This window comes from Ammodytes marinus (assembly GCF_949987685.1).
Source record: "Ammodytes marinus genome assembly, chromosome: 14".
In the NCBI taxonomy this organism is placed as follows: Eukaryota; Metazoa; Chordata; class Actinopteri; order Uranoscopiformes; family Ammodytidae; genus Ammodytes; species Ammodytes marinus.
Genome location: NC_137218.1, coordinates 5,709,518 through 5,736,860, shown reverse-complemented (window position 1 = coordinate 5,736,860; position 27,343 = coordinate 5,709,518). Strand labels below are relative to the sequence as shown.

Below are 27,343 nucleotides of genomic sequence, written 5' to 3'. Positions count from 1 at the left end.
TGTCTGTCATTTTGAACCCAGTACACAATGAAGCATGACTCATCGGCCAGTGTCTACTTTTAGAGCCACTCTCCATCTTATTCCACCTGCAGAATTGCTGTATGACTTTGCTTGGTGCAACATCTTGAATGAATTTATGGCAAGGTTAGCTAGGACAGGGTACCCCCAGCCATCTCCAAGTTGAATTAAAGACTTTTTAATACCTTTTTATTGCCACTTAAAATGAAATGTAACGCCAACGTCATGTCTATATTGGCTAAAGTAGGAAGAGTATAAATTGGAAAAACTATACACATTTTAAGTTACAGTACTTTTAATCAAGAACATTATAAACTCACATTCATATAACAATAGCTTTGTAGAGTGTGTGTGAATTACTCCTCATAACAAAATCAAAAACGACCCCTCTCCAAGGCCTTACCTGGAAAACATGTTGCTGCCGTTTAGTATTTATTTTATCCTAGGAAGAGCAATCAAAAAATCTAAGATCTTTGTAAGGCAGGTCAATACTTTAAGGCCTTATTTTGCTTTTTTGCTTGCGTGTATCCTGAAGGAATCATGTTTCTTAAGATCAAAGCCACAAGCTGGAAAATGAATGTGTCATTCCTCTGGCGGACACGTTTGTTTGAAAAGGCCAAAGCAGTGTGTACTGTGATACAGTTTCCAGCTTCGCATTCATTATTGACAATGATTCACACTTCTTCCTGCTTTTTGTTCGGCTACAAAAACATTTAAGTGCACTTAAAAGTACATTTACTTAACGATGCATGTAATGTACATTGTACACAGTGTACAAATCAGTGCATTTCTGTTGTAATAGAAATCTTTTTTACAAGTAAGGCATCATGCAGCCAAGAACACGTAATGCCAGCAAACATTTATGGCAGAGAGGAACAGTGATGTTACATAACGTTTTCATTTAGCTTCCAGGAAAGTGAAACAATTTTATTAATTTTTAGGTTAAACAGAGACATAAAATGAACCACTATCAACATTGACAAGTAATATATGTTACTAAGTGTATTTAAACGTCCTTGCTTTGCTTAATAATGCATGATTTTTTTCAGTTATGTAAAAATAATATATCCTTTAGCCAAGCGCTCCGTCGTGTCAGCAAATATTTTGTGGTAGAAAGGAAAAGTGACAATATTGCCAAAAGGGAGCAGAGAGAGAAAAAAACTAAAATCTCAAACAATAACAAGTCTGTATGTAGGAGCTGTAATTTAGTTTGGCTGCAGAGGGGCCTGTTGTCAAAAAGAAGAAAAATGTGTATTCAAAATGCTAAAGTCTTGGCAGCATTAGCACACCATTCTAACAGACACATTAGAAGGAACAAGAGATTTGAAAACATCTGGCGAGAGAGAGAGACAGAGACAGAGAGAGAGAGAGAGAGAGACAGAGAGAGAAAAGAGAAAGAGAGACAGAGAGAGAGAGAGAGAGAGAGAGGAAGAGGGGGGAGAGAGAGAGAGGGATGACGGAGTGATATGCTACTCACCATCTGCTCCTGTGTGTTCCTCTTAGCGTCACTGAAGGCCTGCTGTAGTGTGGTGAGCAGCGTCTCCGACTCCTGCACTCTTTGCAGCAGGGCCGACACCTACAACACACAATACGAAGAGAGCAAGCCTTCAGAAAAGGGTCTTCAAAAGAGGTATTTGGACAGAAAAGAAATGATGTCAACAATGGAAAAATAAATTGCAACGTTATATGCTTACACAGTTACCCCTTACAAAAGACGTTACACAGATAAATTACAATGCTTCTTCCTTTTGCATCAGCCATTTTGGTTTTGAGCTTGGCGGCACTTGCGATAAAAGATATTCAAGGTTTAGTTAAGATAAAAAAGTGTCTGATAAAGTGCAATACAAATCAGGCTTTAGCCCTTAAATTATATTAAAGCGTGAACAGTGAGTAGACTAGTAAATTCGGAAAGGAATAAGAAGATACATTCCTAAAGAAAACACTGCAGTGAGAAGATACAGCATGGAGAGTATAGATGCACCAAATGTTGCATTCTTGCACTGATCAATCACCAGTTCTACTCCCTCCTACGGCGCCTTTCCTCCCACTACAGTAACTCATCAACTACAAAACCCACACAGACCAGAAAAAAAAACCACAATACCATTATGACTTTAGACATTATTGATTATTATTTACAATATCACTCAATAAAATGCAAGTAATCTATGATAGAGATAAAGGAATACTCATACATTGGCAAATCAAGTTAAGACTCACGGCTAAGAAACTCTAGCATTAACCTAACGAGCTAGATGTGAGGGAGTGTAACAACTTGAATACTTGATTATTTATTTGATCACATGAAAATATGAGTCGGTAGGTAGAAGGTGCTCTTCTTCAGAGGTTTTCAAACTGATAAGACCACCTGGGGATGTGTGGGAGGATCAGGGGAAAGGGAGAGGTGCACACTGATGTTCTGAAAAGTTAGTTACAGTACGTAGTGTGCCTGCTGTGTAAAGCGCTAGACACTGCTTGTTATTCACCATAGAAGTATTTTTTTTTAACTCATTATTTAGCTATATCTTTCAGTTTGCCTGAAAAACTTGCACATTTTTAGTTTTATTAAAAAATATATAAAAAAGAACGTCTCGATCAGAATGTGTGAAAAAAAAGCTGCCCATAAAAAAATGTGTGGTGTTCATGTTAATGGTCTCATTTTCCACAATTATTCCATCACAACTATTTTGAAATTAAAAAAAAAAATCCCTCAAAATAGTACAGGCAGAATCCACACAGCCAGTTGCACTAAAGCACTACAGTGTAATAATAAAGTGTAATGGAAATATTGCATATGATCTGAAATGATAGAATGCTTATATCTGCAATAGGAAACATTGTATATCCAATATTGTATTTCTCTGAATAATACTAAACTGTTGCTGTTTTTAACTGTCTGCATTTAGAAACTTCCAATTCCCCCCTCTCCACGTACTATGTGTATTCCACACCTACAACCAGCCTATTGTCTTCAGACTGTCTCCCCATCCACCCCCCACCCCTCATCATCAGACACACCCTGCGGTGTTATTTAGGACTCCTGTCTATTGTTTAAGTGTAAACCAATCACATGACAAAGATGGTGTCATGTGGTTGAAGCTTTGTGTAAATGATTTAAATTGACTGTTTTCACCTGAAGAAGTATCTTTTCGTACTGTAAGCTCAGGCTGTCCACAACGAAAACCACGATTCCGCTCGGACCCTCTGCCGGGTTACTGGAGTGATCACCTCGAAAAAGCGGCTTTTTCGGTCTCTTATTCTCTCAAACCAGGACGAGTTGAGAAGTGCCCCGTGGCACATATTCATATTTGAGCACGCGAGAGTGTCTGTGGGTAAGTAAGTGTGTGTCTGTCTGCATGTCTGTGTGTGCGTAAGAACCAAATGCGACGTGTGGGACTGTCTGAGTGTGCGTAAGGCTGAGTGTGTGAGCGCGAAACGTGACTATTTGCGATTAAATCCTTACATTTAGGAGTAGGACGAGGATTAAACCACCCTGCTAGTCAATAGTTTACAATTTAAGTTTTAAATCGTTCAAAATATAGACCAAGATCCGAGTTTGAGTCAAGGTGAGGTAACTGCCAAGTAGACTGGATTATTAAGGTATGAGAATCGGGTCCGAGTCCCACAGATAAGGTATACCAGGGCCCTTATCCAGTCTTTGCGCAACATAAGAGATCGGGTTCGAGTCCCACAGATCTTGTTGCATGCCCAAATCATAATGCTTGATGGGAGGCTGTTTATGAGTATTGCATAAGGCCGTTCTCTCGGAAAACGTTTAGGCCCTTTTGTAATTGTAAACTGCTGTTTTGAGGAGTGTTTGTTTCACATCAATGGTTGGGAACAGGGGTAATTGATTATTGTGGGCATTGTTTGTTTTTCTTTGCATAGTTTGTTTTTATTTGCATTGTTTGTTTTCTTTGTATAGCTTCACATTTATATAGCTTTTCTGTGCTAAGTGTAACATGGGAAAGGCTTCCAGTAGGAATACGAGGGAAAATATTCCCATCACAAATACGCCAATTATGTATATGAAAACAAACTATGGGTTTTCATCTGTGACTCAAATGCATGAGTGGAATGGTTTGGGTTTCCCTACTGATGGCAGTTTTAGCGTATGTCAAATACTTAAACTAAAGGAACAATTGCAGGCAGAGGAAACCCGTACGGCACACATGAAAAATAAGAAAAGATTCCGCGCCGACTGGCAGGCATTTAACCATTGGTTTGACGAAGTGACAAGACGGGGAAATGGATGCCAGCCAGCAGGGGACAAAATAACTCCATGTGTGTCTCAGTGCTTAAAATTACAGGAAGAATTATACGGCGCCAGGAGCCCCCACCAACGTGCTCCGGTGACAACACACGCTGCCGCAGCCAGCATGTCCACAGCACAGACAACAAGCAGCCCTCTACCCTACGTAAGCCCGGTATACCCAGAGCTGAAACAACTCAATGTTGCAGAGGCACACATCGCGACAACCGCTCTGACCAGATCAGGTTTGCCTTTCAAGCAACAGAGCACGGTGAGTATAAATCCATTACACCACACAAACACTGTGTTCACCCTTCCAATGGTGGAAGCTGCCTGCGCAGACGGTATCATTTTACTTCATCGGCCTTGGAATTCAAAGGATATTGCTAACGTTATGGCCCACCTCCCAGTACTCAAAGATGTGGGGGGAAAACGGTTCTCAGATGAGTTACTTATTTTCTGCAAAGAATTTAAGCCCACTACCACACAATTGCGACGTTTACTGATGGCAAAGATCGGAAATGATTGGGCAAAACTTTCTAATAATTTTCCACTAGAAGACATCAGACTTGTGCACCCGGAATACGATCACGCTTCCAATGCAATCTACAAAAATGTGATTTCTGACTTAGTACTGCGCTGCATTACTGCTTTTCCAGCCAGAATTGACATAACCAAAATATCTCAATGTAAACAAACAGATGACGAATCAGCTGCCTCCTATCTCACTCGTTTAACTGTAGTTCCCAACGATATCTTTGGCCTACCTCCCCCCGCCAATATAAATGACGGCCCTGTTCCACTTTATGAAGCCCATTTAGGCAACAGTTTCTTAAACGGTATGAAACAAAAGAATGCTGATATGATTAAAAATCAATGTATAACTTGGGATTCTGCCGACCAAAACCCTCCGCCTTACGACAATGCACTGCCACTGTACCCACTGGCACAGCTCCACAATCGCGGAGGTGCTGGGGCCGTAACAGAGACACACATCGTGCCCACTTCCCAAACACGCTCAGGTTTGTCTTTCCAACCACAGCCGATACAGCACAAACAGGTAAGTACAAATCCTTTTTACACAAATACCACTGCTTTTGCTCTTCCTATGACTCAGTCAGAACCACTGGGTCCCTTATCTGAATGGCCTTTTAAGACACTTAGTCCTAATCGCACCAATAACACTGAATACCCTTTGCCTATGATCGAGGTAGCGGGACTGGAGGGTCCTATGTTGGTTCACCGGCCATGGCATATGGCTGATCTTGAAAACGCAATGGCCCACCTCCCCGTGTTAAAAGACGCGGGGGGGAAATGTTTCGCTGATGCCATCTTGGAATTCTGCAGGGAATTCAAGCCCACCACCACAGAGTTGCGGCGTTTATTGATGGCAAAGATTGGTAGTGATTGGGCTAAGCTTTCTAACACGTACCCTGTGGAGGAGGTCAGACTATTACATGTTGACTACGATCACGCTTCCAACGCCCTCTACTATAAGATAATAACCGATTTGGCCCAGCGTTGCATTTCTGCTTTTCCACCCAAAATTGACATGATGAAAATCTCTCTATGTAAACAGACCGATGACGAGACTACTGCCTCTTATCTTGCTCGTCTAACTATAGTCCATAAGGACTTCTGTGGGCTTCCCACCCCGGAAAATCTGAACGAAGGACCCGTTACAGCTTACGAGGCCCACTTACGTAACGCTTACTATAACGGTATGCATAAGAAAAATGCTGATATGATTAAACAATTGTGTGTTTCATGGGATTCTGCCAAGATTCAGTTGATCGAGGAGTATGCAGCCCACGTGGAGAAACTTCTAAAAAAGCAGGAACAGGAGGCGTTGGAGGCGAAAGTTGCAGAGCTGCACAGTGCTAACCTCGCGATGACTTCAACCCTCGCGATGTTAGCAGAGGAACAACAGAAACAGACGGTCAAGCGGGAGGAGGAGCTGCACCAGGCTAACCTCACGACAGCTTCATCCCTCGCGATGTTTCAGGGCACGCCGAACGAGAGAGGGCGGGAACAAAATGACCGCTTCAGGCAAAATGATCACAGTAAGAACTACAATTCGAACAACTACAGATCTCGTAATAACAAAGTCGACCGCGATACTTGTTTCCATTGTAAGAAATTCGGGCACTGGAAGCGCGATTGTCCCAACCGTGACGGTGGCAATTGACTAGCGAAGGCTCCACAGGACGCTTCGCAAAATACTGACGGCCATCCACAGCGGCCTGCGGACGCCGAAGGTAAGAACATCACACACCCATGTTCCCTGTTAACTGAGGCCATCGCTCATTTAGAGACACTCGAAGAAAATGCTGATAACATTGTTGGGACTTATTCACATTATTCAGACATTGCTTACCAACGCATGCCTACTTTTCAGCTCAACATTAGCGGCACCCCCGTCACTTTCCTTGTGGACTCTGGCGCAACACATTCTGTTATTAAAAATGGTATCTTTCCCACCTATCCAAAGCTTAGTGGCCATTTTGTCCATTCCAGGAGCGCAACAGGTAACTCCGTTAAAGAACAATTCTCTATTCCCCTACTATGCAGAAGTACAGCTGGTGTTTTTCCGCCTTTTAAACATTCGTTTCTGCTAAGTGAATGCTGCCCTATTATCTAATGGGTCGGGACCTCATATGCCTTCTAGGCATTTGTTTAATTCCCGGCGAAAACGGCATATCTGTCTCGAGACTCAATGATTTTACCTTGCCTGAAAACACATCTTTTGTCTGTTTGCCTACTGGTAAGACTTACTGTGGAAACGAGCTGTTTTCCCCGTTGCCAGACTGTGCTATTTCTGCTAAACTTGTTGCTTTTGTTCGTAGCAGGACTTTGATCAATGGCACGGCATATATGCCCCTTGACGACCTACATTTCACGTCGAAATGTGAGAGCGGTGCTCCTTATGACATTGAGTGGTCTCTTTCTGGCCATGTTGCTCTGCTACCACTTGATACTTTGTTTTGGAACCAGCACAAGTGTGCTATTAGCATCTCTCTCCAACACAACACACAGTTTTCTTCTAATGCTAATGCCTCACTGCCACACATCGCCTTAGCTAAACATCACAATGACAATTAGGAGGACATGGGAGGGTGGACAAAGGAGGGTGGACAAAGGATTGTGTTAATGCTATTTCTGCTAAACTTGTTGCTTTTGCTCGTAGCATGACTTTGATCAATGGCACAGCATATATGCCCCTAAATGACCTACATTTCACGTCGAAATGTGAGAGCAGTGATCCATTTGAAATTGAGTGGTCTCATTCAGACCAAATTGCTCAGCTACCACTAGAAACCTTGTTTTGGAGCCAACACAAGTGTGCTGTTAGCATCACTTTATGACCCAACTCACAGATAACTATTCTATTCCCAAATCTTGTTTCTTTTATGTTTCTTTTGACTGTTTCCCACCTTCTGCGTATTTCCTTATGCCTAACAAACCAATTTAGCAAATGTATTATTGTTCAAGTCTTGTTCCCATTGTGAAAAGATAACCATATTATGCAGCTTCTTTGATGGAGGATTTCTTCTCGGAACATCCTAAGGGTTTGGTATAGCCTATTGGCTAGTTTTTTTTTTTTCTACTTAAATTGTTGTTTCGTTTCTTCATGACTGCAAACACCTGGTAAGACATTTTAAATTTCTTTCAACAACATTTTGCATGTTCATCCTGCCTGCCAGTGCTGTGGCATTTTCACCGATATCACACTAAAACAACCTTTCTTTCTCGTTCTGTTCTTTTGTCCTCATTCAGATGTTGAACAGCTGACCACCCCCCGCCCAGCTGAACAGATCAGTTGTTTGCCCCCTCAGAAGGATGTTTGGACCCATCATCACTGCCTGCAGAGAAGCAACCTCCAGCCTACCAGCCCACCACGGTCCACCATCACAGCCTACTGAGCAGCTACCTCCAGCCCATCACCGCAGAGCCACAGAGAAGATGCCCCCGACCTAAAACTAAGAATCAGCACCAGAATACTGAGACCACGCTAAGGATTTGCGCTTTCCCCTCTCCTGCTGAGATGACACTAGCCTACAAGCCCGGAGCTGCAGAGTAGATGACCCATGCCTATGACCCAGGACTAGTGCTGAGGACCTGAAAACCGCTGACCAACACAAAACACACACAAGCAAACCACAAATGACCTCACTGACGGAGATACAGACACACATACAAATATCCCACAAGCATCTACAACTGCACAAACACACTGACAGCGTTACAGACACTTCAACTTTCCTTTGCACATTTCCACACAAAAATCTTTGCCGCACACATAAACATTCACAGAGACTCCTTTTTTGTGCGCTGTTTTCTTTTGATGGACTCTTGGACTGTAGAACCAAGACTTTTGAACCTTGACTTTTGTTTTGGACATTGATTTTTTTCATGATCTGAACACTTTTGAACACGTGTGCAGACCTTTGCTTATCTGATTGATTGTCTACCTTTTGATGCTTCAACATTTTATTCATGCCCATAGACTATGTTTGAATATTCGGTTTAGTGTTTTTTTCCTCTAAATTGAAGTAAGGTTTTTTTTTATTTCTTTAACCAATTTTTCTACCCTTGATTTTAGTTTACCATCTTTTTTTTCTCTCTTTAATGCATTGATGGAGAGCCTTTTTGGCATATTGTGTATAGGTCTGTCAGTTGTTCTGTGACTTTTGGCTAAGTGCTTACTTTTGTTCCTCACCTTGAGCTTTTTCTAAATTTTCTTTCTTCTTAAAATGTATACAACCATTTTGGTCCATATGTCAAGACTCACAGATCATCTGTCACTTTAACATTTTAAAATTAATTAGAGTTTTACGTTTTTCTCAGGGTGCCTGTTTAGGCCTACAAAAAAATTAAAATTAAAAAGTGTGGAAGTGTAATGGAAATATTGCATATGATCTGAAATGATAGAATGCTTATATCTGCAATAGGAAACATTGTATATCCAATATTGTATTTCTCTGAATAATACTAAACTGTTGCTGTTTTTAACTGTCTGCATTTAGAAACTTCCAATTCCCCCCTCTCCACGTACTATGTGTATTCCACACCTACAACCAGCCTATTGTCTTCAGACTGTCTCCCCCTCCACCCCCCACCCCCCATCATCAGACACACCCTGCGGTGTTATTTAGGACTCCTGTCTATTGTTTAAGTGTAAACCAATCACATGACAAAGATGGTGTCATGTGGTTGAAGCTTTGTGTAAATGATTTAAATTGACTGTTTTCACCTGAAGAAGTATCTTTTCGTACTGTAAGCTCTGGCTGTACACAACCAAAACATCCTCGCGAGAAACCATTGATTTGAATTAAACTCTCATGCTTAAACTTTATAACAGCTTATGTTGTCTGATCTAACTTTTCTCACTACAAAAGCATTATAGTGATAAACACGTTTACGGAGTCCTAACCTTCGTAGTGGTTTCCTCGTTTCCTGCTTTGACAGATTCTTCCAGGTTCTGTTTCTCCGTCATGGTTCTCTCCAGCTGATCGTTGGCCTGACGCAGCATCACCTGGAGCTTCTTCACCTGCGAAACAATGGACATTTATATTTTAACACACTTTAAAATACATTGGTTGGGCGACTGTGGCTCAGGTGGTAGAGCGGGTCGGCCAATGATCGAAGGGTTGGCGGTTCGATCCCCGCCCTACCACTTGTGTCATGGTTGTTGTGTCCTTGTGAATGTAGATAGTTAGCCTGCTATCGGTGTATGAATGTGTGTGTGAATGGTAACGTGTAAATGGGAACAAGTCTCCCCTGCAAAAGAGTCTCCGGCTTCAATGGGATTTATCTGTATAAAAAAACATATATAATAATAACATCCTTCGTTTTTAACAATTTTTTTACTATTTAAGTATTAATGTGAGAGAGGAAAAAAATTGCAAAATATTCTCATATTACAAGGATGTTTTACATGACTGTATGAAGACTACATCTCTTTGCAAATACAATTATTAAACAGATAAATAAATCTTGTAGTAAAAGGCAAATAAAAGTGTAAAGAAGCCAACCTGATCCCGTGTCTCAGCCTCTTGCCCCTGGATGCCCTGCAGCTGCTTCTCGTAGTTGGAACACATATCACACCGACGGCCCAGTTTCCTCCCGGCGTTTTTCACCTAATGAGAGAACAGCAAGAAAATCATGGAACACTTCAAAATAACTACATGATTATGTCATGCCTAACACCTAATATAACTGAATATTTGGGATTACGACAATTCTAACACTTGGGAAATACATTTTAATATTAATAACGTTGGCATCATAAAATCATTGCTAATAGTCAGCGATTTTGGAGAACGCTTGTGGGCAAAATAACTTTTTGTCCGAATCCATGAATATCTCCTCTCGATCCGCTACCTATTGTTGTTGGGGGAAAAAAAATCCAATCCAAATACACAGCCTAGGCTCTGTAAAATGGCATCTTGCTAGCTACGGTGGGCCCCTTTGTTGACATACCAGTTTTCAGAGCCTAGGCTGTGTATTTTTTTCAGCACACACACACACACACAGTAGGGACAGGTAGCGGATCGCAAGGAGCTATTAAATGATTTAGAACAAAAAGTGATTTTGACAACAAGCTTTCTCCAGAATCGCTGTCTCCACCTATAAAAACGATTAAATCTTGTGTGTTGAACCTCTCCTTTGTGTTGCTAACTCTTGCTGCAGCATGTATCAGGACCACCAAGATCATATACAGCAACGTGTATATCAGCTCAGTTTTTACATTTTCAGTGAACTATGAGGAATATCGCAATATATCGATTATTAAACCCTCCGTGGTGTTGCTACCTGTGTAAAGTGACACAAAACATCTGTCTGACTTCTGGAATCACTGGCATAGGTGCCTGTATGTGTTTTAACCCTATACTTGTTTGTTTGTTTTGTATTGTCTGTGTTTTGTATGTATTTTATATGGACCACCTGAGTCTGGAATACATTTATCTACCTCTTGCTGCAGAAGATTCCACTCGCTGTCACTGACGAGCCTGTAGCCGACCGGCGGTAGGAAGGCTGTGTCGGGGGCGTGGGAGATACTGGACAGCAGCGAAGCCGTCTCCTCCTGCTCCGGTGTCATGGCTTTAATGGCCTTCTCTTGGTCTTTAGTCAGGAGGAAATGACTCGCCGTTAACTTCATGGAACTGATGGACGAAGTTTCACCAAAGCTAATGTCTGTGACGCTGCTGTCGGCCCCAACGAGAGGCCCAAAATCGGATTCGTCCAAGTGGCTGGCGGACTTTGCCTTGTGGTTGAGGCCTTGCTGGGTAGAGATTGAGGAACCGAGGCTGTCTGTGGACTGGGCTCTGCGAAGGTTCTCCTTGTAAGGGTCCAAGGCCATCGGGTCTGTGTCTAGGGAGAGCATGGAGCCGTGTGCGCTGTGGTTGGTGTGAGGCTGGGAATGAAGAAAAAAAGGAAAAGAAACGTTGTGAGAAATTCCACAAATAAAATGTTTTGACAAAAAAGGGAAAACAACTGAAAAAAAAGAGCCTTATATAAAATGTATTTTTAATCCACAATAGAATAGATTTTCATTGTTGAAAAAATAAATAAATTAAAAACTATATTATAATAATAATAATACATGGACTAAAACTGCCGTTTCATATTTCATTAATGCTGAAAAAGAGAAAAATATAAAAGGCAAACAGGATGTTTTTTTAAGACAAAACATGAAAAGGCAGCATCAGGTTCATGTCAGCTAGAAACACAACCAAAGTGAAGGTGCCATGTTGCCCGTTTGAAGCTCACATTACTCAAAGGGAATATAATATGACGGTCGACTATAATAGCCCTGATAGCTTTGTGAGTGTGTCTCTGGTTACAATGGGCTCGTACCATATCCACACTCAGCCCGAGGAACATATCCTCCAGAGGCTCCGTGTTGTCTCCGGCGTCTTCCCCCTGGATGTCCTTCACCTGGCTCAGACGCTCCTGCTCATCTTCCTCCTACCATGGATAAGAACAAAGAAATATGCTTTAACATCATTATTATAGTCATATTATTGTTCCATCTACTAAATATACTCTTTATTAGGTAATTCTGTGAAATTTAAAAAGGTATATTGTGCTTATTTTCAGACTCAAAATTCAAATTTGGGTTTTCCACTACAAACTGGTTTCATCGTATAATGTTGGTAACGAGGGGGCGTTGCTTCTCCCCTTATGATGTCATAAGGCAAAAGAAAAATAACTGTGGTTTTTGAACACAGGTTTTCAAAAAGTTAGAGGAGGTGGAGATAAAGAGAGAGGGTCGTTTTTTCCTCATACTTTTGGGTGTGTTTTTATCATAAGTAAAAGATAAAAGCTGATATTTTACTAGCTGTGACCATAGCTGTGAACCCAAATAAAGTTAATAATACAGAATAAGGTCTGCTACATCACAGCCTCCCAAACTGTCCCCCAACTGAGGATTAACTTCATAATGTTTGGCTTGGTACATTCAAAGGTCATGAATATTTTAAATTTGATCCATTGCCTCACCATCCATCCATCCATCCCTCCATCCATCCCTCTCACCCCTGGCCAAACTTTCTTTCCATCCATTCACACAGCAGCCAGACGTATTCATTTCATTATTGCTAAAGAAGATTACACGTCTCGGTAGGAAAAAAGGAATTAAATTATCTGTCAAACCACAGCCTCGATATGCTGGTAAACCGTAGACTGTATATTAAAGAATGGAAAACTCATATTTTTACATATCGTCACGTATTTCCAGTTACTGTAAAAGTTTTTTTTTCCCCTACAGTAGATCTCTGCTCAGTCTAAACACACTGGCAAGGTTTCTAAATGTGAAGCTAATCTTTTGAAAGATCACAAAAAAAAAAAAAAAAAAAAAGTGAATTAGGTGTGTTTGCATTAACTGGTTAGAATGGATAAACTCCACTAGTTTTTTGTCTGCAGATGGCGCTAAGGGCAATGTACGGTAACATGGCTGGGATAAAAAGTAGAGTAAGTAGAGTGAGTCAGTCAGTCAGTCAGTCAGTCAGTCTGTGTATGTGCACATTAAAAAGCAGGTGAGTGAGTGAGTGAGTGAGTGAGTGAGTGAGTGAGTGAGTGAGTGAGTGAGTGAGTGAGTGAGTGAGTGAGTGAGTGAGTGAGTGAGTGAGTGAGTGAGTGAGTGAGTGAGTGCTTCTGTCTGTCTGTCTGTCTACCTGGTCCTTCTTCTTCATCTCCTCCACCTGGCGTAGCTGCTCGGAGGACAGCACGCTCTCGATGCGTTGCATGTCTCTCATGAGGAGACGCTGGGACTCCAGGAACTGGTCGTTAGCGCGCTGCCACGTGTGTTTGAGCTGGTTGTGCTGCTGACGCTCCAACTCTAGTTTATGACAAACTGAGAGAGAGGGGGGGAGAAAGGGAGGGGGAGAGAAATGGAGGGGGAGAGGGGGGAGAGAGGGATGGGAGAAGGGAGAGAGGGGGGAGGGAGTGGGGGAAGGGGGATGGGGGAAGGGGGAAGGGGGGAGGGAGAGGGAGAGAGGGGGGGCGAGAGAGAGAGGGGAGGTAGGGAAGAAGAGAGAGAGGGGGGAGAGAGACAGAGAGAGAGGGGGGAGAGAGAGGGGGGAGGGAGAGAGAGAGGGAGAGGGAGAGGGGTTGTTGTTGTTATTTATAGGAAGGTGACAGAAACAGTGACACAACACTGCATTTAAATGTGACAGTTCAGAAAAGCTGCTCCTAAAGGCTCCGACACTCAACCACCCATTACGTCTTCAATTTATAGAAAGGACTTTAAAGTCAGTGTTTCTGGAGAACGCTTGTTGTCCAAATTACGTTTTGTCAAAATCAGTGAATATCTCCTCACGATCCCCTAACTGCCCGTGTTCTGTCTGCGTAATGAAAAGACATCCCATGTTGATACACTGCCTAGGTTTTAAAAACGGGTTGAATTTGATTTTTCAATGCACACATACTATGGACAGGCACTATCTTTAAGTCATAAAGAAGCCTCTCTCAGTCAGTACCTTCGTGGAGTTCTCTCCGTAGTTTCTCTGCGTCTTCCTGCAGAACAGACTTCTGAGTGTTCAACACGGCCACGTACATCTCCAGGTCTGTACGACACGACTTCTCTGCCTCAAGGACGTGGTTCAGCTCCTTCACCTGGGGAAGAACGTGAGAAATATGCAACTCTTAAATACGTCACTTAGGGGGCGCTCCCGTGGCGTAGTGGATAGAGCGCGTACCATATTGGCTCCAGCCTTCGTTGCAGTGGTCGCGGGTTCAAATCAGACCCGTGGACCTTTACTGCAGGTCATCCCCCCTCTCTCTCTCTCTGTCTCCCCATTACCACTCTGTACTATCTAATAAAGCTTGAAAATGCCAAAAATGTATCTTTTAAAAAAAAACGTTACTTAGATGAAAAACTGAAAAACCTCTTTATAAAACTAAGAGGAAAGGAACTCCCCTTTAGAAAAAAGGTAAAATGCCATTATTACAACTGCACATTATAACTAAAATCATGCATTATATTTATTACCTATATACTGGAGTAGTAGTCTTATTAATAGTAAAACCTGCACTGCATTGTAACAGTCAAGCCACAACCACAACCACAACCACCGTTATCTATGAAAATTGCAACTGCTGAAATTAAACAGCTTCTTTTCACACCTACAAACTGGTGGTTTCTTTTGTTTGTGCTAAACCCGAGTGTAACTACTACTCAATTGAGCATAAAAGTAAAACTTGTTGTGTGTACAACGTCACTAAAAATGACCTGCAAACACTTATCAACACCAATATAACTACATACAGTAGACCAGACAAAGTAGTTAATACCATTGCACATTAAATTGAAGTCTTTTTAGAAGGTATCCATCCACACCTACTAAAACATCAAATTCAAGGCCAAATTCCATCCATATTCAAGACCCAACATGTCATCATTTGAAACATTGATTTTACACAGTTAAAGTGAAGAAAGAGCAGCTGCCATGCCCGGTTAACATCTTTCCCAGTCTGAATCACTGATAACAGTCTACTGCTAACCTTGGAGGCCTCCAGTTCTTTGACCCGGTCCTCTGCTGTGCTCAGTTTGGCTTTAAGGCCCACGATCTCCAGCTCCAGAGGCATCACCACTGAACGAAGCTTCTCTGCATCCTCCTGCGCCTTTAAAGGGGTTTAACACAACATTATTTAACATGTAGACATGCATTTAGCTGCACAAGTCCTTTACATTCAATTTACAGCTGTAAAAATATGATTCAGCAATCTCACAGAAACATATGAAAGAGTATTAGGAAGGACGTCTCTTCAAGAAAATATATGTCAGCCACAAAATATGAACTAATATTAACTTTTGAAATGTCAAGTTCATTCTAAACATTTTGACTTCAATCACAACATATTATTTTCTCAACATTTCAACTGTTATCATAAAATTGTATTTTGCTACACAATGGCCCAAATACTTTTCCGTAGAATTATTTTTTTTTAAGTCTGAAAACACCAATTGAAGCATAAAAACGAGGCCTACTTTCTTCATGTCTTCCTCCAGGTTCTCCTCCTCCTGTCCCTGTGTGAGGCGTCTCCTGAGCTCAGCCAGCTCTCTCTCCACAGCCTCTCTGTACTGACTCCACTGGGACCGCTCCTGCTCCAACCGCTGGTGGAACTGAACCTCATACTCACACACCGTGTCTGGGACAGGACAGAGAGAATAGTAGTTTTATTACTGAGATATTCATGTCTGTGTTTGAAAAGCCATACTAACGTTTGGGGCGACCGTGGCTCAGGTGGTAGAGCGGGTCGGCCGATGATCAAAGGGTTGGAGGTTCGATCCCCGCCCTGCCACTTGTGTCATAGTTGTTATGTCCTTGGGCAAGACACTTCACCCACCTTGCCTCGTGTGAATGTCGATAGTTAGCCTGCTATCGGTGTATGAATGTGTGTGGGAAAGGAAAACAGGTCTCCCTTGTAAAAGAGTCTACGGTCTTAATGGGATTTACCTGTATAAATAAAGGTTAAAAAAAAACAAAAAAAAAACGTCCTACTCATACTCATTTTGACGTCAATTTGAGTATGTTGTGGTTGTGTATGCGAGTTTGTGTAGGCGAGAAATGCCCAGATGAGTACTAACTTCCGGGAAGATTTTGTGTATGGATCTATAGGATACTTTTCCTACTCGACCGCCCCGCAATGCATTGCGTCTTTTCAAACGGCATGGAAGGTTTTAATTTTTATTCTTTATTGCTTCTGTATACTTCTGTGTAAACGCTCCGACGAACCTCGCATACACAATCCATCGTTAAGTAGACAGTAGGAGTATATGGAGTACATGTTGAGTATGTAGGAGGGAGGACGTTAGTAGGGCTTTTCGCACACAGCGCATGTGTTTTTTGCAAAGTTGTAAAGTAACTTAAGCTGTAGGATAAGTAGTGTGATGGAGTACTAGTACCTTGAATAAATGTGTACTCAATCAGAGTACTTGAATAAATGTATCAAGTGTAAAAAAAATTCAGAGCCGTTGAGAGGAATCCTAACAATTTGAATAGAGTAGATGTAATTTATGGCAGGAAGTTGTTTTTGAACAGTGGGATTTTGTTGTGAGCCAAAGGCATTAAGTCAAACCTCCACAGCACAAATACAACATCTGGTGTTTTTCATAACATCTTCTTTGTTAAAGGTTGGGTCAGTGACTCTGGAGAACGCTTGTTGTTGAAATCAGTGAATATCTCCTCAAGATCTGCTACCTGTCTGTACTGTGTGTGCACTGCAATAAAAGCTGGCGTTAATACACAGCCTAGGCTTTGTAAACTGGTATTTTAACAAAAGGGCCCAACGCAGCTCGTTTACAGAGCCTAGACCGTGTATTATTTAGCACTGGATATTTGTTCAGCGCACACACACAGTACGGAAAGGTATGTGGATCGTGAGGAGATATTCACTGATTTCGACAAAAAGCGATTTTGACAACAAGCGTTCTCCAGAATCACTGACTTCGTTGCAGTGGTCGCAGGTTCAAATTCGACCAGTGGACCTTTACTGCAGGTCATCCCCCCCTCTCTCTCTGTCTCAACTCTGTACTGACTAATAAAGCTTGAAAATGCCAAAAAATTATCTTTGATAAAAATAAAAAAGTTCCATGTTTACCTTTCATAATGGTCTGCAGTGAGGCCACCTCCTCCTGCCACTGGCCCCTGACCTGGTCTATGGCTTCTTGTTTGGTGTTTTCAGACACGGTGGCGACCTCTTTGATGGTCTCTATCTCGCTGTGGGCCTGGGACAGCTGCTCCTGGACACACTGGAGCTCAGACTGGGCCCCGTCCAGAGCCGCCTGCTGCCTCTTCAGCTCCTCTGTGGGGGGAAAGAGAGGGGGCGAGAGGGGGGTCAATGCATTTACAATACACTTCACAAACAATCACACATTTCTTTGTGGGGCGACTGTGGCTCAGGTGGTAGAGCGGGTCGGCCAATGGTAAATGGTAAATGGACTCCACTTATATAGCGCTTTTCCCTGGTTTTTCACAGACTCAAAGTGCTTTACATTGTTTTGTACACATTCACCTCAATCACACACACATTCATACACCGATAGCAGCAGCTACCACGCAGGGTGCAAGCTAACTATCAGGAGCAGTTCGGGGTTCAGTGTCTCTTTGCCCAGGGACACTTGGACATGTGGAGGGGAGACGGGGGATCCAACCACCGACCCTGCAACCCAGTGAACTACCCCCTACCAACTCTGCCACAGCCGCGCCAAGAAGGGGGGTCAATGCATTTACAACACACTTCACAAACATTCACACATTTCTTTGTGGATTTTGAGCACAAAGCATGATAAACCCCCTTTTGGCACGTTGACTCAAAACACACACAGGCATGTTTTACGTCTATGGCTTTAAAATAATATAGGTTGGACTCTTTACAAAAATCTGCAATTGCAATCGGTGCACTGCTAGTTTTAACCGTAGCTGGAAACGGTTTGCATCAATCGAATAAAAAAAAACATTTTCCAACAATAGGTCACTTAAAACCTTATCCAATTTATCAATCAGGAAATCTGTATAATAGCTGATTACTAAACTAATCGATGGCTGCAGGCCTAATGTGCATTATGAGTATATCAGATGGATCTTATTACATATCAGAGCTTTCAGGTTATTTATTATTTATGTATCAGAGTACTGTGGCGGGGTTATTGATAACCAGAGATATCTATTATTAATCTATATCAGTAACTTGTGTGTGTGTGTGTGTGTGTGTGTGTGTGTGTGTGTGTGTGTGTGTGTGTGTGTGTGTGTGTGTGTGTGTGTGTGTGTGTGTGTGTGTGTGTTTAATCTAACAAAAGAAACAACCCTGGGCCCAGACAGTCAAATAAATAATTTTTTTTTGTATTTTCAAAATTCAAATCAAATCAGTCCAGACAGTCCATTACCTTCCTTGGACATGAAGAGCTCTTTGAACTTTGCTCGTTTCTGGTTGAATTCGGCCCCGAGCTGCGTCTTCAGTCTGATGAACTCTGCTCTCTCCTGCTCTAGAGCCGCCACGCGCTGCTGAAGCACCTCTGGGAGACGGAGAGAGAGACAGACACACAGACAGACACACAGACACAGGCACAAAAAAAAGTGTATTAATCAAACTGATCACATAGGTGTTAATACACAGCCTAGGCCCTTTAAACTGTAAACAAATGGGGCCTTCTGTAGCTTGCAAAATGTTAGTTTAAAGAGCTGTGTATTGGATTTTGTTTCAGTTAACACACAGTATGGACAGGTAGCGGATCATGAGGAGATGTTCACTGATTTTCACTAAATGTGATTTTGACAACATGAATTCTCCAGAATCGAAAAAGTAAGTAAGATCAAACGGGCTAAAAATAACACAAAAAAATAAGAAAAATATTCAGAAAATAGATGACTCTCTTAATTGTTTCAGTCATTTCTCAAGCGAATCAAGCCAAACATGCTTCTCAAATAACTGTAAAGTAAGCCTGGGATCTGGGGAAATTCCTCACAATCCTCTTATATTTCATTGACCAAACAAGTCATCCATACTGGCAATAAATCTTCATTTGTTGGCCCTGATTTTGTGAACTGTCTAAAAAACGTATTGATATATCGATTGTTAGCAGTGAAGCTTCACGTACGGCATAATACTAACACTGAGATATGAGATTAGATGTCATCTTGGATTGTATTTGTCATAATGTTATGATATAGTTTAAAATATATAGTTTTATTTTTCTATTCTCTTTGAGTGAAGAAAGTTTTCTCATCTTTGACATTCGACCAATGCTTCCCTTAAAACGAAGCATCTGTGTCTCATCACCTCACATTGCCAAAGATTCTCCTTATTTTTGCCAAAAGAAACTACATTTTCCATCAAGGATTCATTTGTTTGAATTGTTTTTTAGGGGCGTGAGAAAGTTAAAATATGTCAGTGACTCACAAGACAAAGAAGGATTGGAATTAAAGTCTCAGAAATCATAATGTTGTGATAGTAAAGTGTGTGTTATTGTCTGTTGTTAATCAAATCATAATAACCCCTGGGATCTCACTGTTGGCCTCCTGCAGTTTGGGAACCACAGCAACAGACAAGAACAAGCCAAGTGAAATGAACTGCTAGGCCAACAAACATATCCACTAACACATAGATTTTAACATTTCTTTGCACATGAACCCCTTAAAAAGCATAAAAAAATAACTCCTTTTTTAGGCTTTAGAGTTTAGACACATTTTATTCTCTGTTAAGATGAGACACCACAGGCAAAATTTAGTTTTTTTCAAGCACTGGTCAATTTTGAGATTTTTGTCTATTTTGCTTCCATAACATGTCTTCTTCATACTAGTTTAAATAAAATTTCCAAAATGTACATTAAGGTGGTTACTGGTTATGTTAACACACCTTGTATGTTTGCATCTGTATATTTCTCCTATACAACCAACTTCAACAGTCATTACCCCAAAAATCTAAAATCTCAACTTCTAAAGCACTGTTATGATCAATGAATCAAGTGTAGAGCTGCAACGATTAATCGACGAATCGATTATTAATCGATTATTAAAATAATCGCCAACTATTTTGATAATCGATTAATCGTTTCGAGTAATTTTTTAATAAAAAATTTCCAAATTCTCTGATTTCAGCTTCTCAAATGTGAATATTTTCTGGTTTCTTTAATCCTATTATGACAGTAAACTGAAATATCTGTGTGTGTTGGACATAACAATACATTTGAGGACGTCAACATGGGCTTTGGAAAATTGATCAACATTTTTCACCATTTTCTGACATTTTATGGACCAAAACACTAATCGATTAATAATCGATTAATCGAGAAAATAATCCACAGATTAATCGATTATCAAAATAATCGTTAGTTGCAGCCCTAATCAAGTGATTTACAAGTCTTCCCAAAATGTATATTTAGAAACACATCTGTCATTTAGTATATGGCACGACTATTTCTTCTTTGGTTTTTCCAGTATTGCAACATAATAATAGGCCTAGATTATTCCAAAGCCTACACTGATGAACAAAAGTCTCCCAAACTTTCCTGAATCAGCAGTTTTTCCGACATGGTGCTGCTTGCTTGCTTCCTTGCATCTCATTTATTTCCATTCTCATTCAAAACCAGCGGAGCAGAGAGGTGATGATGATATCCACACACACACACACACACACACACACACACACACACACACACACACACACACACACACACACACACACACACACACACACACACACACACACACACACACACACACACACACACACACACACACACACACACACACACACACACACACACACACACACACACACACACACACACACACACACACACACACACACACACACACACACACACACACACACACACACACACACACACACACACACACACACACACACACCCAATGGAAACATTTACAAGCAGAAGCACAACTCTGACCCGATCATGTGACGTCTGAACAAACTCCAAAGCAGACATTCCACCAACACACACATACACAAACATTCACACAGGTTCTTAGTGGACTTTAAGCACAGTGACACAGCTATATATTAATATATAAGCTCCTTATGCACTTTGACTCATAACGCACAGGGATATGTAACTCTTCTATGGTTTTAAATTAATAAAATAATATCTATCTACTCAAGTAAACGTTCGCTGACTTGTCAAAAAACGAATTCATTTAGTTTAGGAAAAGACAATTATTAAAAGGATAAAGTTATGGAAGCGGAGAATGGCCGTGCTGCCTATAATTGTTCAATCAAGTTATATCGTGATCCTTACCCTATACTAGGCCTTTCACACCAAAATGAACCAAGAGTCAGTTCCAGGCTGGTGTTGGGGTCAGTTCAAAACTGGTTACAGCCTTATCCCAGTTATGAACCGGTTGGTTTCACATCGACCGGAGACAGCCATGGAGCCGGCAAGAGAGCAACGTCATGACGTCACTGTAAACGTGTGTGTACGTCACCCGACGCCGCTGCTCTTGTGGCTAACGCTAAAGCTACCGCTAGCTTTAAGCACAACAACAGCGGCGAATACGTCTTATTTTTACACTTGTTGGCTCTCGCTTTGCTTTCTTAAGCAAACAGGACCCATACAGCGTATTCTCGCCGGTCAATTTGATCGCTACGTTCGGTAATTATGTTATGTTTACGTCTCGTAGTAGCGGTGTTTTTAAATATGGTGGGCATGAGGTTTGAGTTGCTCTGGTTGGTCAGGATAATCCCTCCCCCAACCGTTCGCGCAAGCAGTTCTTATCAAACCCTGCTCAATCCTGGGGTATGAGTTCCCCCGGTTTTTACGGCCCGGAGCAGGCTCTCTGGCGGTGTGAAACCAAAACACTGGCTCTAACTCCGAACAAGCCCAGAACTAGCTCCGATTTTGCGGCGGTGTGAAAGGCCTATACTTGAGTTTATAAGGCCTTTATCTCAAGAAAACAAAAGGCAATGTTATCAAGAGCACAAGATTATTAAGGGGAACTTGAATAATAATACAAGTACCCCTCGGTAATAAAATAAATTGATAAAAAAAGGTTTATTTTCTCATGATCTGCTCGAGATAACGACATTAAATAAATATTATCAGTTATAACAGAAAACCAGCATTGTTTTCTCAAGAACGCAAGATAATAAGTAAACACAAAAGAAAACAACCTCATGTGATAATGGGTTGATTATTTGGTTATCTCCAGATAGCAATACACTGTTATTAACCCCATGATTTCAAGTTAACGACATTAAAAAGGGAGGAATCCATCTTTGTTTTGATTGTGTCATTATGGGTCCGAATACCAAAAGCATCACAGAACTCCATTGAAATCACAATATAATTTTTCAGGTTTAAAATCATTAATCCCAGTTGTTAGACTTAATCCCTTTTCTGTTGATGTAGTCGCTCTGTTTTGATGACAAGCTGTCATTACTGTATTTACCAACCAGGGAAGCTCAGTGACATTGACACGAGGATAGGCTACATGTGTAGACAGACACACACACACACACACACAGCACATTGTACCCAGACTGTAAAGACCAGTTGAAACACTATTTCTATTGCAGAGGACTCCAGTTAGGTCTCCGAACCCCTGTTTGAGCAACGTCCAGCCTCCTTGTTATTATGATCCTAAAATTTCTGAGTGGGCAGGATGTACACACACACACACACACACACACACACACACACACACACACACACACACACACACACACACACACACACACACACACACACACACACACACACACACACACACACACACACACACACACACACACACACACACACACACACACACACACACACACACACACACACACACACACACACACACACACACACACACACACAAGATCCATATGATCCATGTAATAGCCTTTGGGGCCAAGCTAACAGGATCCAGCAAAGCTCTAGCAGTCTACTACATTATGATGCAATAGCTTATAACTCATAGTCAGCTACATAACCGCCATATTAACTAGCTGTATTCGTAACTGCACCACCTGCACTGAGCGTTAAACGCCTATTATAAGCCAGTGACAGCCAGTGACACGTCGCCCTGATGATGCTAGCTTGAGCTAATGTTGTGCTGCAGGATGCGAAAGGCCGCTGCTGGTCCATACACACTCACAAACCCCTTCCACATTAAACCCTTCCACACACACACACAGACAAAGAGTAAGGTGTTACCGTCATGTTGGTGGGAGAGCGGAGGGGGTCCCGCGGCCTCCTCAGCCATGGTTCTCCGGGGAGAGGGGGGCTTCAGGCTATATATTATTATTAGCAGGGAAGTGGGATAAGCGCTAGGAGTGTCCAAGAAAACAAGGCGAACATCTACAGATGGTGTTAACAGCGCGGCTTCTGGTTACGCCTTCAAAATAAAACACGCTTCGTCATAGCCCGTTGGGATCATTAACGTGCACCAGCGTTAAAAACAAAAAGTAAAACACATTTTTAATGATATAACTAATTTAAGATGAAATGCTTCATAGTAAAATGCCACTTCCTAATAGCTTTTCCCACAATTTATCTTATCTTTTTATTTTATTTTATTATTTCTGCGCATTTATTTTGAAGGCAAGTTTCCTGTAATACATTTAACTTGTCTGATTCCGGTGTCACCTTTCAAAATAGAGGCAATTTACACTAAACAATATTTGTTTAGAGGAATAAGAACTACTACGTTTTACATTCAAATTCAAGGTCTCTCCCTTTTGATAGACAGACAGACAGACAGACAGACAGACAGACAGACAGACAGACAGACAGACAAAGGAAAAAGTGAGCACCATATAAATAAAACAAGAGTAGGCCTTATTCATTCACATAAAAGACCATTCAACTTTTAAACCACGGTTTTAGGATAAAAGTACACGCAGTACTTATGTGACAAACTATTGCTATAAAAAGGAACTGAAAATACACAGTAAAGTGACTCGGATATGCATGAAAAGTTATTTTCCGGCCTCAACATAAGCTGTCACAAGACATATATAGCATTGGTGCATATGTATTATATTTTATCTTATGGTTTTGGTTAGAAATTCACAACACTGAGCGAGCTCTTTACACAGATGTATTTTGGTGTGCCTGTATGACTCTATCTCTCACTCTCACACACACACACACACACACACACACACACACACACACACACACACACACACACACACACACACACACACACACACACACTAGTGTAGTCACTGGAGCATGATGGCAGAGGGGTGGGGAGGGGACAGTACAGTCTCAGCCTTTTCTTTGGTTAAACTAAGAACATTTGAAACTGTCATGCAAATAAAGTATATGGTGACTTTTGTCGTATCACGCCAGCCACTTCTATCCTCCATTTTCTGAGAACTCCACCCATCTTGAACCAATCCGAGAAGCCATCAGCTGTTTTCTGTAAAAGGTAGGGAAGAGGTTAATGTATGATTTACAAAAAGTGACTTAAATCCACGTTGTAGTTGTTGTTTACTATGAGATTACTCAGAATATACGTCTTTGTATTGTTATCTAATATAAAAGAAGATAATTTTTCATAAGAAATGGATTTAATTGAAACTTTTAAAGTCAATTTTTTTGCAGTCTTCACTCTGAATCAGCAGTATTTGTCGAACTTGCAACTTTTTGTTGGAAGTTGGCAGGAAGCACATTGAGGATATGGGGCATGTAGATAAACACAGAAACATTTACTGTATGTCATTCTGTTTATGCAGATACGGGGGCATAACTAGTATGTAGGCTATTTCTAATTCTAGCATGGTGACAGCATTAACTATTCATTTCAAGTTTATGACACAGAAACCTCAGCTAAGAGACAACAATAAAAAATGGTCTGTACAACGTCTCAGCTTAGAACTAAAAAATCCATCACGTTTTTATTTAATTTGAATTACATTTTATTGAGTGTGTGTGTGTGTGTGTGTGTGTGTGTGTGTGTGTGTGTGTGTGTGTGTGTGTGTGTGTGTGTGTGTGTGTGTGTGTGTGTGTGTGTGTGTGTGTGTGTGTGTGTGTGTGTGTGTGTGTGTGTGTGTTGTTGCTAATACAACTTCTTGGCAATAGCAAAAAGTCCCTAGCGATTTGTCAGGAGGTTATCGTTTGACTCTCAGAATGCTGCTAACGTTAATACAGAAATAACCTTAAGAGTCAACACTCACAAAAAGGGGAAGTGGTCAAAGCTTTTTGTTTCCTATAACATTCAGTGTTGTACATATACTGACTAGCAAGAGTTTGGATGTGTTCTGTGTGTGTGGAGATTTTTTCACAGTTTTAACGTGATAAATATATATTTGTGTCTCTCCCTGTCTAGTCTTCGGAGGTGTGGAGCATAATACCGATGGCTCTGTTACGTGATTACCTCTGGCTGTGGGTGATTATTGTGATATTTTTTATGAGTGTGGTAATCGTTTTCATCTTCGTTCTCATCAACAAGTGCATATCCAAGAAAAGAGGTAGGTGGAATGACTCGGCAGCATTTTTTTTTTTTACAATACATTACATTTTGTTTAGCTGATGATTTTATACAGAGTGACTTCCAATAAATGCATTTAACCATGAGGGTACACACTTAAAACAGCAAGAATCATGTTAGTACATTAGCTTTGAGTGAGTCAATTTATAAAGTGCTACATACATACTGTACAATATAATATAATTTATTATGCCAAAAAATATCTATATAATTAATTTTCCTTTTCCAAGTCAGATGTAGTTCAAAGTACTTTACATCAGAGGAGAAATAGACTATTTCAGAAATATTTCAAAGTTAATCATAGTCTCTTTAAAGTATAAGACTAAAACTACTTAAACTTCAAAATGCTGGAGTGACAAGTGCTCTAAAAACCAAAATGTTCATTCTACTCAAACATAAACCTATAAATAGACAAACGACGAGAGACACTAAATATTTGGAGTGGTCTCTTAATTTTTTTCAGAGCTGTATAAGCGACTGTCTGAGGGTTTTTTAGTGTACACCACTGGGCTGCTTGCAATATTCTGGGCTATGCAGTGGGTGGAGGAGGTCAGGCCATGGGGCCGGTTGTGATATGCTCTGACTCTGCATCAGTGCTGATGACATTGAGGCAGGGAGGGCTTGGAGCCAGGTCAGACCATAGATAGTATATAAAGGGTCAGACCTTATGGTGGAGCTTCTTACCCTGATGTAGAGGAGTGAGCAGGCGGGAGAGTCAGTGGGGTTCATGTGGGTCCCATCAGCTCATGTGGGGATAGAGGGGAATGAGCTATAGCTGACGGGGCAGCGAAAATGGCTTTAAGAAGGGAAGATGTGGAAGTAAAAGTGAGGCTGGGGTCAAGTGAGTATAGGTCAATCATAAAAAGAACATCATGGCTGTGTGGCAGAAGCAGTGGGAGAGGGAGAAGAAAGGGAGGCGTTACTACAGCTTGCAGAATACAGTCACAAAGGGAAAGTGTTTTGGGAGGAAAGAAAGGAGGTATAAAGTCACGATGACCAGACTGAGGCTGGGGCACCGCACTGTGGACTGGGATGGGACTTACAAACACTTTGGAAACATGAAGATAGGAGAATAGAATAGAAGAAGTTGAACACTATTCTAAAATGCCTACGTACAGTACTTCATCTAATGTGCTCATTAGGCTTCTGTGTTAAAGAGAATGTCTAGTAAAAGTTACAATACCACTAACAATGAAGTGAAAATGTACTTGGTTCATTTTCGATATAAGTTACTACCTGTTTTTTTTAGTTAACTGAGAAACGATTTACTGTATTACCAAGAATCATGATTCAGAACAAGGAACGGAAACCAAAACCTTACGGACATGTCACTGTACAGTGCACTTACTGTATATTACTGTGAGCAGAAAATAACTTTTTTTATTTTTATTTATTTATTTATTTATTTTATTTCAGGTTTATTGAGCAGGGACAATGCACACTAATAAAACATACTACATTTTTTTTTATTAAAATAGCCAGAATTAGCCATGAGATCTCCCTCAAAAGATAAAAAGATTTTGCTAAAAATAAAACATACTGTACATAATTATAATTGTAATATTTGCTATTATTAGTGGTGGGGTCCCTCTTAGGATTTGATTGGCTTAGATGAAACTTT

General features: G+C 41.0%; 1 protein-coding gene across 1 annotated transcript in view; it reads right to left on the bottom strand.

Annotated features, from left to right (window-relative positions):
• The window catches only part of rabep1 (rabaptin, RAB GTPase binding effector protein 1), a 34,922-nt gene extending 11,354 nt beyond the window's left edge, over positions 1-23,568 (bottom strand). The window contains exons 1-12 of the mRNA XM_080040677.1: positions 23,439-23,568; positions 18,663-18,791; positions 17,378-17,581; positions 15,765-15,925; positions 15,278-15,397; positions 14,254-14,389; positions 13,450-13,628; positions 12,131-12,241; positions 11,244-11,687; positions 10,306-10,410; positions 9,705-9,821; positions 1,496-1,594 (exon numbers count right to left, since the gene is read on the bottom strand). Coding sequence (XP_079896803.1) covers positions 1,496-1,594; positions 9,705-9,821; positions 10,306-10,410; positions 11,244-11,687; positions 12,131-12,241; positions 13,450-13,628; positions 14,254-14,389; positions 15,278-15,397; positions 15,765-15,925; positions 17,378-17,581; positions 18,663-18,791; positions 23,439-23,487 — 1,854 coding nt within the window. The 5' untranslated portion in view covers positions 23,488-23,568. The remainder of the gene's footprint in view (positions 1-1,495; positions 1,595-9,704; positions 9,822-10,305; positions 10,411-11,243; positions 11,688-12,130; positions 12,242-13,449; positions 13,629-14,253; positions 14,390-15,277; positions 15,398-15,764; positions 15,926-17,377; positions 17,582-18,662; positions 18,792-23,438) is intronic.
• Positions 23,569-27,343: the final 3,775 nt, after the last annotated feature.